Raw genomic sequence first — 16,788 nt, 5'->3', positions numbered from 1 at the left:
ATGTGTGCTAAGAATTCCCAGTCCTGTCTGTACACAGGCACATCTTCCAGCAGTCAGAACACTGCTGACCATTGCTGGTGGGTCAATCTGAATGCACAGAAATCACTTTCTTTGGCACCAGTCACAAGCAGTATCTGTTTGAAGGGATTCCATTCCCAGGGCTACCCACACTTCCAGCTTCCCTGTCTGGGACTGCATGCTTACTTCCAGTCTGGGAATCAAAAGCCTGGGAATCAAAGTTACATTTTGTGGCTGGCACCACTGACATTTTCTAAATAGACTGAAGTCTGAAAATATTATTCCTGTCTACTAATTTTATCTTTGAAGAAATAAAAAGAACCAAGGAAGAAGTCTGTCGGTACACTCATCCTCTGCAAATTCCCAAGAAGCAAAAGGGGCTACACAACACACCCTGCAGTTCACAGATAGCCACATGCACAGTGAATGCACATCTCACCTGCTCTTCAGTCACTGGAAGTTCAGCAAATTAAATGCAAATATGACAGAAGAATAGGGAATCAGTGTTCTTCAGTGAGACACAAACAGAAAACTCCAAAGGAATGCTTTTTTAGAGAAGCCTGGACTTTTACAAGTAGACATCATCCTTTTTGGATGACTAAAAATCAATTTTCTTCCTTTTTTTTTTTTTTTTTTTTTTTTTTTTTTTTTCCTACCTGGCACTCTTTCTTTCTTAAACATCATGCAAACAGCAGGACCCTTAATGAAACAAAATGCTTCTGGAATTTTTCTCCTTAGTTAGCATACCTTCCCTCTCATTAAGGGAAATCCTTGGATTTAGATACCAATGGGATTTCATACAGTCAAGATAACAGGGAGCTAAAAATTATGACTGTAACAAAGTAAGTAAGTTTTCTAACTCAGGCCTTCTAACTGTAATGGCGGTAAATATTAAAAAAAAAAAAAAAATCCCAAGCAGAAGAGATAGTATTTGCAAACATGAAAGAATTAATTTGGATTATTTAGTGTTGGGATACATCATTATAACCACAGAAAGAGCTAAGTCTGGTTGTGTTTTACTCGTTCCTAATTAAGCACAGCAAACACACACTTGAGGGCAGTTCAGCACCAAGCTCTCCCTCTACTTCCAACACCTGCATTCCATATTCAAAAGCACTTCCAGCCTCAAATGGTAACAGCTAAAAAATGTGTCGCCTTCTGATCCCAGTGTGCCTGACAAAGCCTCTCTAAGACTTGTTAAGATGTGTTTTATTGCAGCAGTTTTGCATCTGAAATTAAGAACTGATACACCAACTATTCTTTAGAAATCTGATTTGTAGTTTAAGCTTTTTTATTGTGAACATAGATTTAACTCCCAGAATCAGACTATAGACTGTGGAGCAAAGAGAATGAGATCCATCACTACATGTACAAATACTTTTTTTACAGAGGGCAATTTCAAGTCATGGACTTCAAAATGATTCTAAGTTTGACACCTGTTAGGATGGCAACTCTGCTAATCCAACTGTTTCTTTTTTTGCTGCAGAAAGTAATCATTGTCACTTTGCATTTTGTCAAGACGTAGAGAAGTCTAACTTAGAAAAGTAGTCTGTCAAACTAAATTGAGTAAGATTACTGTTAAATATTCAGCCACTACTCTGTTATATCCTTATGTCAAGACTTCAGCCTTTGTATGTCACAGGCATGTTTACACTAAAATACTGACATAACTACCTAATTTCTTAATCTGTTTCTATAATGAACATGCAAAATGCTAATCAATTTTGTTACTATTACTATTCAGCAATACTCATAAACCCAAAGTAAGACTGGGTAAGGTCCTGCTTCACTGCAATCCTGCCCTGTAACTTCCTAACTTCTTATTTCCCAAAAGACCTTTTCACCTAAAACAGTTCTTACATAGGAATAAAATCTTATTATAACTCTTTCACTTTACTTCACCCTTCTCTTTAATGAAGTTACATCTCTGAAATTCCAGGAATCTAAAATAAAAAATAATGGCTATTTACAAGTAATTTAGGATCCAGCTCAACAAGAAAAGAAAGACAATACAGTTTTGTGTCAGTGATGGCTCTTACCATGATTTTCTAAACTTGCATAAGGGCAAAGCCAAATCTTTGATATCTTTGATATCTTTGAGCTTGTGCTTTGCATAGGAAACTGCCGAAGAGATGAGCAGGCCTTTTGCATTCCAAGTAAGTCTACACATTGCTACATCATGAAGTCACATCACATATGCAACATATCTTTGGAATAATTCTAGCTTTGCTTTGTCCAGAAAAATGATTCCAAATTATAGACTGATGATAGCAAAACCAGCTCTTTTATTTTCAGTGATTACCCTGGAAAATTTCTTCCATAGGACAGTGGCCAGAGCCTCAATGACAGAATGAGACCAGATTAGAAGGAAAAAGGGTGACATGTAGAAGAAAGCATCCTTTCAAGATACAGACAGTTCAGACATAAACACTTCATGTATGATCTGAGCTCAAGAAGGAAGTGCTAACTGCTTACTGCTTAAGTGATTTTTAATTTTTTTTTTTTTTTTTTACATTATGAAAGAATCACCATGAGTAATACAGGGAAAAAAAAAAAAATGTTTGCTCTGGAATGCAGTGGTACCAAATAACCCTCTGGCAGAAACACAGAGAAGGATGAAAAATATCTTACATACTTTTGCCTTTTAAGGGCTATAAAAATTGCACCAGTATGATAAGGTACTGTCCTTTCATTTAAATCATATCTACATAATACTTAAATTGACGTAAAAAATTCCAACAAGTTTACTGAAAGCATGGTTAATACTGTACTTGGGAGTTTCTATAAATAGATTCCCATCATGCAGTTTAAGACCGGATTTTGGAATGTGAAACACACTGTTATGTCACCAAGCACAGGTCACTGTCCTGCTTCTTCCAGCAGAATGCAGCTATCAAGAACATTTCATGCTCAAATCAACTGTGCATTAAAGTATCACTTGCTTTCAACACCCACTAAATAAAAATAGAAGGGCGCAACAGAGAAAGCTAAAAAAGCACACAGTAATTTTGCAATGTATTTTTAACCTGCTGTCCCTCCCCTTCTATTTCCCACACAATCTCTGTCAATGCAAATTTCAGCATCAACCTCAGCAAAGCCAGAATTTAATCCATGGAGTTCATTCAAGAATTTTAACAGGAAGGTAAAACACAAGCACACTGGCCACAACTAAAGAAATAAAAAAGATGACAAGGAAGAATACTCTGTCTGAATACTACCATCTGTTTTGTCTCCTTCAACTCCCTTGCTTCAAAGGGAGATACTTGTGCCAAATTTCATTTAAATAGTGTTTCAGACTCACTTAATCTCTGTCTCAGATTTCACATCTGTATAGAACAGAGCAACAAAAGCCTACTTAGGAAAATACTACGTGGGTAGTTAAAAGAATGTTACATAGTATCAGTTCTGAATATTAACTATCCACATCCTCAGTTTTTTCCTCAGTATTTTCTATTTCTCAACCACCTATATATTAAGGTTTTAAAGAAAGAATAATTTTTTCAGCTGGTCAATACATACTTTAAACCATATACAGGAGGAAACTCAAAAAATGTCAATGATAGAGGAAAATCCTTTCTCTTAAGAGGCAACCTTTCCCCTTTGAGACTTTGAAAAAGGTAAGCAAAAGCTGTTTAATACAATCTAATGTAGTACATAACCTGCTTAAACATTTCAACTTCCTTTTTCTCCCTTCCATGTTCTGGATAGCATGGCATTAGATACTGAAAGGCAACTCCCAGAAGTATCACTTGTTTAAAAATTATAAAATCCATCTATGAAAAAACAACTATAAATCTATCTTCTGAAACTGCACGGAGTTTAAGCTACATAGATCTAAGGGAAGTAGGAAGGTACGGTGTTATTTCCCACATGCCACACCAATTAACATGGAAGTCAAACTTCTAAAATTTGTGATAATGAACCTACGTTTGCTGAAGTGCATGTTAACTCCTGCAAGTTGCACAGAGAGATACAAGCATACGTCAAAAAACCGACACTGCTGTGTGGGTGCAAACAAAAGGAATTTTTGAAACTCTCATCAATTACTTCACCCATCCAAATGCCTGACACTGGCAGACCAGTTTTAATATTCTGCCAACAAGGTACAGGCTTGTAGGACAGCACTCTGAGAGGCACAACTGAACTCTGTTATACTGCAGAGGAGCAGAAGATCCCACTATGCTAAAGCAAGCTGCAGCTGAGCAATTTGCAACTCAACAATGCAACCTTGGCAAACTCTGCTGCATCGCTGACAAACTATTTTGATGTCTGGCAACAAACTTAAAGGAGTCACTGCAGCTTATGACAGTAAAAAACGCTTGGTAGACATGCACTGCAGCCCTGGTTCCTCATGCTCTGCGACAGATTCCTGTTAACATTCCATTCAATATAACTCTCCACTTTTACAACTCTCTGGTTATAGTTTTCCAAAGAATTTTAGAATTTATTGCTATTACAGTAATGCATATTTTCCCCCAGTTTATCTATTAGGCTTATTACGCTCTCAGAAAAAATAATGCTTAACTGCTTAACTGACAGTTTATTTAATATTTTTTGGCAATGTAAACAGACAACGGACTAGTAGGCTCTAATTGAATATGAAAAAAATCTGCACCGGTCTGAACAAAGTGCATTCAGAAGATCTGATTTCTTTGCAAATGCTTATTAAAATTCAGCAGTCAATGTTGAACAGTACAGATGACTAATCCTCTACAGGTGACTAACTCAGTAAATACTATGTTCATGTTGATAACAATTATCATATCAATTAACATTTAACAAGCAGAACTCTCAAAATGAAAAGAAAAAATCATATATTTAACTACTGACAGAAGCAGAAGAAAGCATAATGAAAAATTAAAAGTAAAATTATGGGATATTTTGAATAGTTCTGTTAACCAGCTCAAGTTTCTGAAGCACTGATCAGTTATTAGTCTCCTCTGCTGATCTGTGAAACAGCTCTGCAATAACATCCCACAGGGATCAGCTTTCTGGTTCAAGATCTCTTGAAAGCGACACCATCTAGCCACACAAGTCTCCTGATTCATAAAAGGAAAATCAGATTATACAAAACTCGGTAAAACTCATGCCTGCATTCATAGCAGCCCACATCCAATGAGACTCTTTTTCAGGTGCTCCTCCGTGCCCTTCCAAGTAGGATTCCATATGCTTAACAGAGGTTGCAAGGCTTGCTGATCAGACCTTTGAAAAAAGGCACTTTTTTTTGGTACCAGACATGTTAATAGAAGTGTTAAATGATATCCCACTTGCTCACTCAAGTACTCAAGGCTGCTGGCTGTACCCTGTCTATGCTGAGAACGTATTTGTACCAGATGATTCTACACTATCAGCATTCCTGAACCAGCTTCATGGACCTGTTGGACCAAGGCCAGAGGAGGCCACAAGGATCATTCAGGAGCTGGAGCACCACCTCTGCTATGGAAACAGTCGGAGACAGTTGGGAGTTTTTCATCATGCAGAAGAGAAGACTCTGGAGAAACCTTAGAGCACCTTCCAGTATATAAAGGAACTAAAAGAGAACTCGAGAGGGACTTTTGATAAGGGCATGCAGTGATAGGACAAGGGGAAATGGCTTCAAAATGACAGAGGGAAGATTTACATTAGAAATTAGGAAGAAATTCTTGACTGTGAGGATGGTAAGGAATTGGCACAGGTTGCCCAGGAAAGCTGTGGATGCCCCATCTCCGGAATTGTTCAAGACCAGGCTGGATGAGACTTTGAGCAACCTGGTCTAGTGGAAGATGTCCCTGCCTGTGGTAGGAGGGTGGGAAAAATGGTCTTTAAAGTCCCCTCCCACCCCAGCATTCTGTGATTCCAGGTTCCCTTAATTTCAGTGTATTTTCCTCCCTCATAACAGACACAGATTTTAACAAATGCTTCCACGTCAGTAAAATGTTACTAAACTCACAAAGCATCTCTAATTTCAAGATATTAGAGGTAAATCATGATCCTTCCCCACCCTCTTCATCTGCAGATTAAAGAAATCCCAATATTAGAAGTCAATTTTTCAAGTCTGAAATACCAACCTAAGGGTTTTATGCCACATCAAAGCATTGTTCTGTCTGTGTTAATAAACTGGCATTTGGAACTTCTAAATTAGATTGAAAGGGAAACCTGAGAAAGTTGTGTTTCAACTCACAGTCAGTAAGAGCTGAAAACACGGCAGCTATGAGATGCCAGGCTCAGATGCGTGTCAAGTGAATTGGAAAAGAAAGCTACTAAAGTCATCAGGAGGTGATTCTTGCATCCTGTTATGCAAAGATTTATTTTACCTCCTGATGCTTGCAAGGTTGGTGCTGAGGTATTTCTCTATCTGACTGCCTCTGTAGTGATCTTGAGTCTAATGATTTTATGTCACCAAAACAGGAATAAACAGAGGTCCCCAACAAAAATTATTTTTATTTCCTAAACTCAAATATTTACAAGTGGTCAGGCATGTAGCTATAGTCAAGGAAAGGAACTTTTAGACAATGCTTGCTTCCTGTAAAATGTACCTGCTTCTTAAATGATCCTGGCTCAAGGCACTGGCCCAACAAAAGCAATCATGATTTCCTTCTGTGTCTGGATCCAGTGACTACACAACTTGATACAAAAGAATTCTTCTTCTGTCAAGTAACATTTGAGGATCCAAAGCAGAACTGCAGTTACCATTGGCAATAGAAACTGTTGCGTTTTAGACTCAGTTTTACAGTAAACCTTTACTTCTTCTATCTCAGATTAATACCAAAACAAGAAAACATTTAGTAAACAGCCACACATGTAAATATGAGATGTTAAAACTCAACTGATACAGTACTTGAACTTCCAAAGATCACATCCCATGGAGAGCTGATGGGCTGTTCTTCTCCTTTTGCTCCACCTTCCTTATCAACACCTTGTACCCCAATGCCTGCTACAGTGGTCACCATCTGCAGCTCCAGGTCAATCTGTGTGAAGCAAAATGACACATTAAATGAACATATAAAATTAACTTGACCAAAGGTACAGATAATTTGAGATAGGTGTCAAAACTAGAGAAATTCTAACAAATATCAGGCATTTGTTTTTTAGGAGAAATAATTAATTTTACCACAAATGCTTGTTGATGGACAGGGAGTATGGGGGTGTGGTAGCAGCTGGCAGCATGAAAACCATGCACATGGAACTCTATTCCACGTGCAACAAAAATTAACACTGCTCTGTCAGCATTTGCTCAACAGCTGTAGGAGAAACCATCACAAATTTCTGGATAAATAATTAGATAAACAATGGATGTATTAAGGGCGCACCTCTAATCAAAAATGGGATATTGGTGAGGACCTGAGTCCAAGATCTTCTGAGATGCACACAATACTTTAAATAATAAGGCAATATTATATTGCATCACCAAACTAAACCTCTGATTATCCTAAATTTGACCTAACCTAATGTAAGATCCAATTCCTACTTGCTAAAACTTAGCAAGTGTTTAATCAAAAAGAATACACTTGCAGCCAATTCAGGTATTAGGGCACTTACCTGTATGTGAGAGACCCAGACAGCCAACGGAAATTTGGATATTCACTGCACCACAGCACTACAATAACTTTAGATAAGAATCTGATACTACTGGAAGTAAACAAAACCAGTTTTTGCTTCCAGTACTAAGAATAGCTGATTCTGAAAACAGGAAATTAAGAGTGACTAGGAAGAAAAAACAAACCAAAACCAAACCCCTGGTATGCTATAAGGAGTAGCCCACCTCATCTGCATTTGAAAGGAAGCACAAAGTATATGTAGCCCTTAAAAAAACCCTGCACAACAGCATTTCTTTATAAGATAGTGGACCAAATTTCCTTTCTGACGATATCTGGAGAGTAATTCATGTGGTGCAAATTCACCTGTGTAAGTAAAATACAGTAGAAGAATTAAACTCTGAATTTCCTTATGGAAAATTTACCTTTCTAATTAGGTGATTTTCTGTATCAGCTACATAAATAACATTATTTTTTATAGCGATCCCTTGTGGTGAGTTGAAAGCTGCCTCTGAAAATCCTCCATCTCTCCTTCCACTGTTTGGACCTATAAATAAAACACAGCAAACTCAAAAGTAATTTTTGAAAAGAAAAAGTGCATACATTTAAACCTCTAGGAGAATTACATATTCCAAGAGCTGCTTTCACAGCACCTTGTACATTTTACATTATTACTATTTGGTGTAGACTCATTTTAGTCACTGTGCTTTGCAATCAAAATAGCCTGGTGCTATTAAGTTCTGAGCTCATTCTGCACAAGTTTTCTGTTTTTTTAAGCTCATATTTTAAAGGGAAGTTTTAATAGGGTCCTAAATTGTTCTAGAGGAGTCCTAATAGGGTTCTAAATTGCACTAAAAGACAACAGCAACAATGGAAGGCAAAAAAAAACCCACTTCAGTTTTTTTTATTCTTGACAAGCCAGCAGGGAAAAAAAAAAATCCAAAGCTTAACTCCATTTCATTGGTTTAGATTTTGGTGTAATCACAAATGAAACTAATATTTGATTAGCAACATTTTCTCATTAGGAAAACTAATTAGGAAAAAGATGATATGGAACTAATTACACACAAAAGGACACTAAGAATGATGGAGTGACAGTCTTCTGCATACAACAATAAGGAAACAGAAAGGAACAGAACAGTTTGAAGGTAAGCACTGTACTTCAGAGGAGGTAGCATTTAAAGTGCATTAGCAGGATGTGTCAGCAGAAGACATTTAGGTATGAGTTACATGTGTACCACGATTTATGATGCAAATGACAATTTCAACCTTTGTGCATGCCCACATTTATTACTGCACTATCAACTCCATTACCTTATTTTCTGCCCACTGAATCATTTAACTGAGTCACTGAAATACACAAACTTTTACAACCTGCTGTCAGAAATCAATTTAGACCTATCAGACACAAAGGACTGAAGTACGGGTGTGTCAAATTCCAGCAGCTCCCCATGTAAGTGAGAGGTGCACATCCCCAGGGAAGGGAATAGCACACAATGCCAGTGAAGGAGGGTACCAGTTTGGAGCTTAGGACACTCCTGAATTCCTGTTTAATGACTGTCCCAGAACACTAAAGGGTAGCTTGTAGGCAGAGACTTCCTCTCACATATCAAGCCGAAACCAAATTCTCTCATATTTGTCACAATAAATTCTGTTTGCACATCCTAAAGGAGAAAGGTATTTAGACAAATGCCTTAATGATAAATCAGATTAACTTGAATAAATAGCCTGTCTAGCCAATGCAGTATTACTTCAAATAGCAAGAGAATTTTTCCTCCTTTCTTTAAACATAAGAGTATTTTTATGAGATTTGTAGGATCCTGCCCTGGGGCAGGCATTAGTCAATTCCAGACTAAGTAATGCAGGACACATCAGCACACAGGTCCTGATCCTGGGACATAAACAAACCACTGTTTTCAATAATTTGAGGATTTGACTGCTTCCTAAATCTGTCTATTATGGTTGTCCAAACAGTTACATACTTGTTGCACTAAGATGTAACTGACCATTTTAATAGGTTTAAAAAAAAACCAATTTCACCTGTGAAACAGTAAAGCATACAAAGATTGTGCAATTGTCTTCATTTGCATTGTAAAGCACATTGATATTTCCCAAAAGCAACTATGGATGTTACTTTTCTAAAGCTGAAATGTTACTTATATAAACTTGGTAATAAGTATAACCAAATTTAAAATAGTTTAATTATTTTCATAACTTGTTTATACATTATCATCTCAGTTTTGATGAGAACACAGGTCTTTTTAGATGTACTAAGACAACTGCGTTTTCAGGTGCCTGTGCACTTACTGGAATGCCACTGTTCTTAGTAATTCTCCTCTGCTTTTGAAACCAGAGGAGATCCTACACACGAATGCTCTTCCATTGAAAAAACTCAATAACCAAACAAAGAACACACATGAAAAACTTCTCCTAACAGCACCACCACAACAATTCAACATTCACTTCTATTGGAAAGGGGGGCATTACAGTCCCTTGTCTTTTCCCTACCTTGATGTAGATATACATCCTTTACACCTAAAACCATTTGCAATTCCTTCAGAGGAATACAAAGTGCATTTCTGTAATTCATATTGGACATCACATGAAAACATGAACTTTAGTCAATGAAGCAATGAAAAACAATTAGGCATCTCCAACAATTGCATTAACAGTGTCTCACTGATGGTGTTACACCATATCCCCCAAATCGAGTAAAAGCGATTTTAGTACAAAACAAAATTCTGGCAATGCTTTAAAAGCTGCCAGGTCCTGTAGGAAAAGAATCAGCCCAGGAGGAACAGCAAACATACTCTACTCCTAAACTAAAATTGCTATAATAAACTTGCATATATAAAGCCTTACCTCCAATAGTGTGTAGAATTTGTCCATTTTTACGAGTAACCAAAATCCTGTGATGTCCAGTGTCTGCTATGACCAACCTTTCTCCTGAATCGTCCACAGTCACTTTGCCAGGAAACAGCAGAGGAGAAGGTGGAAGGGAGTCTCTGTACAGCTTTATCCCAATGTTGTTATCTTTGATTTGTCCTCTTTCCTTGTAGAATTTCAGTGTTATAGAAGTGAATAAAAACAATTTCTCTCTGTGTCCCTCTCCAACAAGAGAAAACAGCATATTTCCACGAGGCCCAAGAATGACCAGAGTTGGCCAGCAGGACACTTCTAGTTCATGCCACAGCGTTGCATCTGCATCATTTACTACAGGGTGAACAATATTGTACCTCAGAACAGCACTTTTAATGTTATCCAGAACTTTTTCATTTGGGAATTTCGCTGAATGGATGCCAACAATAACAAGACCATCTGCAAAGAAAAATGAAGTTGTGCACAAAAATGTGTTTGAATAATAATTAAAAATTAAAAAAAAAAAAAAAAGGAAAAATGAACCACAGTTATCTCATAATCTGACTGACTGCTTCTTAGAATAAGAGCAGACTTGAACAAACAGAAAGCAGTTATATCTCAGCAGGAGCATAGGTAGCTACGTATAGAAAATACTGAAATTCAGAAATAACACTTCAGTAAAATTACCAAATTTTAGGACCATTACTTCCCCAGCTGTTTGACGTGAATTGCTCTCAGTTCCTGAACCTCTACATACCAAGCCAGAAAATAGTTTCAAAATGATTGTGGGTAAATTGTGGCTGTTCAACTGATACTTAGGGTTTTTTTAGGATACTCAGGACACCTCTTTGCCTTCTGATTCCTATACATAATTATTGGGTTTTAGAAAATTCTTTCTCACAGTTTAGTAGAAGCCACAAAAATAACACCAAATTGTGGAACTCCAGAATTACCTGGAGAATACCAGAATAACTACCTCTAGATAAACAGTAAAAGATACAATGAACAGGCCTCTGAAATCAATACAGTATTCTGTATTTCAAATAAAAAAAGGCAGCATTGACAACTGTGACAAATAATGCTCACTACAAACAAGGCAGGCTTGAATATTAAAAATTTCATAACTAAAACATTAAGAAGCCACTGTAATTGTTACATTAGTTTTATTAACTCTTCTGGAGCAGAATGTTGAAGTATCAGACAGCTGAAGCTGTACAATCATTAACTGAAATCCAAATAGCAGGTCAAATATTTTAACTGTAAAGGGATCAGCACCAGTGCCTCTATCTGTCCTTCAAAAAGATCATTAAAGCTAGAAAGACAATTCCATAGTGAACACTTGAACAGCACAAGTAAGGTACAACATCCCCTTGTGAGGAAAACTGTGGAAATGATGGATGCTATGCTCAGAAATAACAATATGCACTCCATTTAAAACACTTTGTTTGAAGGATTACAGCAGAGCACAACACTGGATTTATGCCAAGCTATTTCTGAATATTAAAAAGTACTTCCTCTTATAGAAGTAATTTCTGGACTGCTGATAACATGAACTGGATATGCACTGGGGTTTAAAATAACTTTCTGAATGCCACTTGAAACACAGAAATAGCACCACTGGAGATAGCAGTGAGAGCATATCAGATAAAGATGCTGGGCGACATTCAATCCCATGGAAAGCAGTCTTCATTTTGAAACAGATCTCCTGAAGTTCCAGACAATAGAACTATGGCACATGTACTGTAATGTTTATAATGATTTAGGATCACCCTAACATTACAGCCTCCTGTGTTTAAATTTCTACTGTCTGGTGATAACACATGCTCCATGTAAGGGCATTCGAGCCACATTAAAACAAAGCCACCAGAGTATGTATGTATAGAATATGTATGTACACAATGTACAGTCAACTAGACCAAGGTTTGTTCCTGTAACTAAGAAAAATAATGCAATATGCCTTCAAGTATTCAAAGAAGAGACTGAAGATCCAAATGCATTATGAGACAGAGGCTTTTCCCAAGCAAGATGTTTCGTTCTTCCAACTTTTATCTTTCTCAACCTTCTCAAGTCAACAACACCCCCCCTCCCATTTCTCCCAGTAATTAGCAAATTTCATTTGCCTTGGGTGAAAAAGATGCACACTGATATAAGACCATGTACTGAAAAGTTCTTCTATGGCTATTTTCATCCCAAGCATCTCTTTTCTCACTCCAGTTTCTACAGGAACAGGATAGCTGAAATCCAAAGAAAACTTACAGGGGTAGTTCAAATACAAAAATCATTTATCACCCATCAGCAAAGTAGTAACTCCTTTGATAAAAGTTTAATACAAGTCAAAGGAAAAAATATGTCTCCAAGTGGACCTCTAATTCAGAGTGCTGCAGCCTCTTCTACACCAGTATAGAGATATTCAAGCACTTCTGGGTGAAAGCTTGTGGGGGGAGGTTGTTAGAATAAGTATTTTGTTATTATCTGATTTAACACCCTGGCAGTAAAAACCAGATCAAGAATATGACAGCAATATTATTACCCTCGCAGTATACTATGAAATATTTACCATTTAAAGGTATTTTAAAGGTATTATTCATTTTATGCCAATATAATCTTCCAAAATATCAAGACCTTCTTCCCAACATGCCTGATCCACAACAGTCCACTTATCATTTGCCATTCACCTTCCACTTAAAACTGACTCCTTCTCAAAAAAATGCCATGAACGTTTTTCCTTATAAGATCAAGTTCCTAATATTTGAAACATTACACTGCATCTCAAGTTTCTCCAAAGCAAACATCTAAGCTTTCCAAGGTAGAAAAATTAGTTTGAATCTTCTGTGAAGTGCTAAATAACCTATCTAAAGCACTATGTAAATTTCAAAGATATTGCAATTTCTTTCTCTAGTGAAAAAGATAACACATGAAAATAAACACTGCCACAATTAAAACCAATCAGAAACAGCAACGGAGAATCAAACATTATAATGTTATTTACCATGTATATATTGTATTTAATATCATATTTTAGGGCTGAAAGTACTGTTCTTCATCTCCCTGTTTAGTCTATTAAAATATCCCAGATAAGTGAGTAGCTGACACTGTGCAAGACTACAGCTTATCTCTGACAAGCCATCATGACAAGACACTGCATTCTAAACAGAAATTACCCTGCATTTTTATTCAGTCAGCGTGAGAGACAGATCTCATTTCAGATGAGACTTTAAAGATCTTAATTCCCTCTCTAGAATAAAAGGTTATTAATGGTATACAACATGACGCCAGTAGCGAAAAAAATCTACACTAAGCTTACATATTTTGTTATTTCAGTTCCAACCGAAAAAAAAGTAATCTATATCCTGTTCTACCACCTGTCTATGTCCATTCTACCAGCTTTACTATGTTCTTCTCAAAGCTGGTTCCTCAGTCAAGGGTAGAAAGTTACCTACTTATATTAATTTTGAGCCTGTACCTCACATTCTTGAGTACCTTTTTGAAAGTCACCTTATTCATAGAGGTATCAGATTTGGGCTTTATAAGCACATATCCTGCTTGTCTAACTACACAGGCACAACAGATACTTTATTTAACCTCATTTAAAAATGTGATGGAAGTACACACAGTCACCTTTTTTAGGCTACTTAAAAGATTAGAAGACATTTTTAGACACCCCTGAAATACTGCCAGCAGTTTAGTAACCAGCAACAAAGTGACTCAGCTCCTCAGCCTGCAACAGTGCCAGGAAATTCTATTCCGAGCCAGCCAAAGCACTTTTACCTTTATCAGAGTACTGGTGCTCTAAGGCATGGAGGTCAGGCAGCAGGTGCAAACAATTGATGCAGCAGTAGGTGAAGAAATCCAACACCACAACTTTTCCACAAAGATCTTTGTGAAGAGAAATTGGACCTTCAGTGTTTAACCATTGCAGATCTGGAGTTCAGAGAACAGTGACAGCCAGTTAGGGGAAGGGTAGGGAAAGGCATCAACACCACACAATGCTCCTGCTACTTTTAACTTTAAAAAAAAAGAAAAACAGTTTGAGATCCCTTTTTATGCAGGTAGAAAAGCAAACAAAAAGTCTTTTATTTATCCAACTCATCCTTGTGTTCCGCAATTCTTCATAATTAGTAAATGAAAATATAATTAATAAGAGTCACGGTAATATGGAAGTGTAGTTTATATCTTTACATAGGCACTTTTCAATTGAAAGAACATTTAAGCCTCGTAACAAATTTCATACATTTTAAAACGTAATCTACATTATTCAACCCCCAACAATGCCATTTGGGTAACAATTTTTTTAGACTCACAAAAAGGCTACTAGAAGTTTAAAAGTGTTAAACTCTTAATGATTTTTTCCCCACAGTTTTGTAAAGAACTGATTTCAGAGATCATTGGAATATTCTTGTGCTTATAAGCTTTGATCTTGATTTTCAGAGTTTGAAATGACAGGTATCAATTAATTCTGTCACACGGGAGGAAATACAACTTTTTCAGATATGTACAACAGTATTCCTGGACATTTATTTTAACCACTTGACATGAAACATAACAACATTCTTTCCTCCTCCGATCCCATCAGAGATATCAAGATATGGAATAAATATCCTAGAATGCAGTCTGCCAGTATTACCTCTTAACATTTCTAAAAATTATAGAAGGAAAAGACAGTTATGATAAAATGCAAAGCTAACTAGGTTTTCAACTTTCACTTTGACAGTTTCAGAAAGTAAGTTCTTACTGCTCCAGAAGTTATTCCTACTCAAGTCAGCAGGAGGCTTGTTTTGTGTTTCACTAAGAGGAGGACTGGTCTCGATTTCCCCATACTTAAACATAAATGAATGCATTCACACTTAGCTTTGGTGAGAATAATGAGAATAATTCAAGTATATGCATTATTCCCACAGTGTAGGAGCTTGTTTGTTCACTTTTCAAAAGAAAAGGGTAGTTTATATATTTTACAGCACTTATCCCCTTTTCACTAGAATTAAAATACCTTTCATAGAGATTGGCTACTCATTTGACCTTTTTTCAGAGGAGAAAATAAACCTTGACAGAACACTGAAACAATACTAATGGCAAAAGCTAAAACTCAATTCAGGGCCCCAAATCTAGACAGAGAGAGCATTCCTTTTGCTCCAATGGTTAAAAGCCGTATTTCATTCCCATGATCCGTGTGATTTTAACCCTAGAGCTCAGGGGTGAGCTGTCTGTCCAGCAGCATGATGTGAGCTCCCACAGCTGCAGGGAGCCTCTCAAAGGTTAAAAAGAACCTGAGCAGGACTTGCAAGATCTTACAAGACTTAACCTTTCATTTCCCCCTTGGCACAAGGAGAGACACAGAAATGCGTGAAAGGGGCAAACCATGGCAGGAGGATGAATGGCATCTCCCGCAGTTTGTGTTACCAGGGGCATGGAAATTGACAAGCGCGGTTAAGTCACGGGGACAGAGCTGGGGAACATCCTAAGGGATGCTCCGGGAAACCAAGAGAGCTCAGGAGAACACTATGACCAGAGGCGACAGATATAAACACACAGTGCAGACGGGAAACAGATTTAGAAGAGAGGCTTTACAGAACGTGTTTTTGCAGGTAGCACAAGGGAGAGGATGTTTAAAGGGATTCTTTTTGCCTTGTCCTTCGCTGCTGGTGCTCCCAGGAGCTGCATTTCCTGTAGCTACAAGTGCCATTTAACCAGCGGCTCACGGAGCCGGCCCTGCCCGGTGCTCGCAAGCGGCGGCACCCGCAGGCGAACCCCGCACGGGGAGAGCCGGGGCTCCGCCGCCTGTCCCGGGGAGACCCCCGGCCCCGCCCGGGCCGCGCCACCCACCTCCGCCGAGCTCGGGCACCGTCAGGTCCCGCTCGCGGCTGTCCATTTTCTTCAGGTACTGGTAGACCAGGTTCTCCTTCTCCTGGGCAGTGTCAGCGTCGAGCAGCGCGTACTCGAGCTGTGTCTGGGCGGGCAGGAGCCCCGCCAGCCCGCCCGCCGCCATCGCCTCGGCCGGGCGCTGTTTACCGGCCTGGCGCTTCACCGCCGCACATTCGGCACCGCCCGCGCCGCCAGGGCGGAACACCGCCACTGTAACAGAAAATAAAGCACGAAGCACGGACACGCAATAACTCGTCTATCTTAAAGCAGGACCGCCTCACTTATTCCCTGTTTTTACGTATCCTTGGTATCCACAGCAGCACATTCCCAGGAGCGGCCCGGGGGTGCGGGGGGGGGGGAGATTCCCGCGCAGCAGATTCAACACAGCCCGTGTTTCCCGCCCGGTCGCTTTAGCGTTTTTACGATGTAAAAACTGAACAGCACCGGAAAAAGTCGAAAGCAAGCTCCATTAATTTAAGCGGTGAGATTCGGGGCTCTTTTGGGAGGCATACCATGGGAGAAGCGGAGAAGCTGAGCA

General features: G+C 38.4%; 1 protein-coding gene across 1 annotated transcript in view; it reads right to left on the bottom strand.

Annotated features, from left to right (window-relative positions):
- NHLRC2 (NHL repeat containing 2) overlaps positions 1-16,422 on the bottom strand; it is a 31,925-nt gene extending 15,503 nt beyond the window's left edge. Inside the window, exons 1-5 of the mRNA XM_040071142.2 lie at positions 16,212-16,422; positions 14,160-14,312; positions 10,395-10,850; positions 7,958-8,079; positions 6,836-6,965 (exon numbers count right to left, since the gene is read on the bottom strand). Of these exons, the coding sequence (XP_039927076.1) occupies positions 6,836-6,965; positions 7,958-8,079; positions 10,395-10,850; positions 14,160-14,312; positions 16,212-16,374 (1,024 nt within the window). The 5' untranslated portion in view covers positions 16,375-16,422. The remainder of the gene's footprint in view (positions 1-6,835; positions 6,966-7,957; positions 8,080-10,394; positions 10,851-14,159; positions 14,313-16,211) is intronic.
- Between the last annotated feature and the right edge of the window lie 366 nt (positions 16,423-16,788).

The sequence above is a fragment of the Hirundo rustica genome, chromosome 8 (assembly GCF_015227805.2).
Source record: "Hirundo rustica isolate bHirRus1 chromosome 8, bHirRus1.pri.v3, whole genome shotgun sequence".
Taxonomy (NCBI): domain Eukaryota; kingdom Metazoa; phylum Chordata; class Aves; order Passeriformes; family Hirundinidae; genus Hirundo; species Hirundo rustica.
This window is presented reverse-complemented; position numbering and strand designations above follow the sequence as displayed.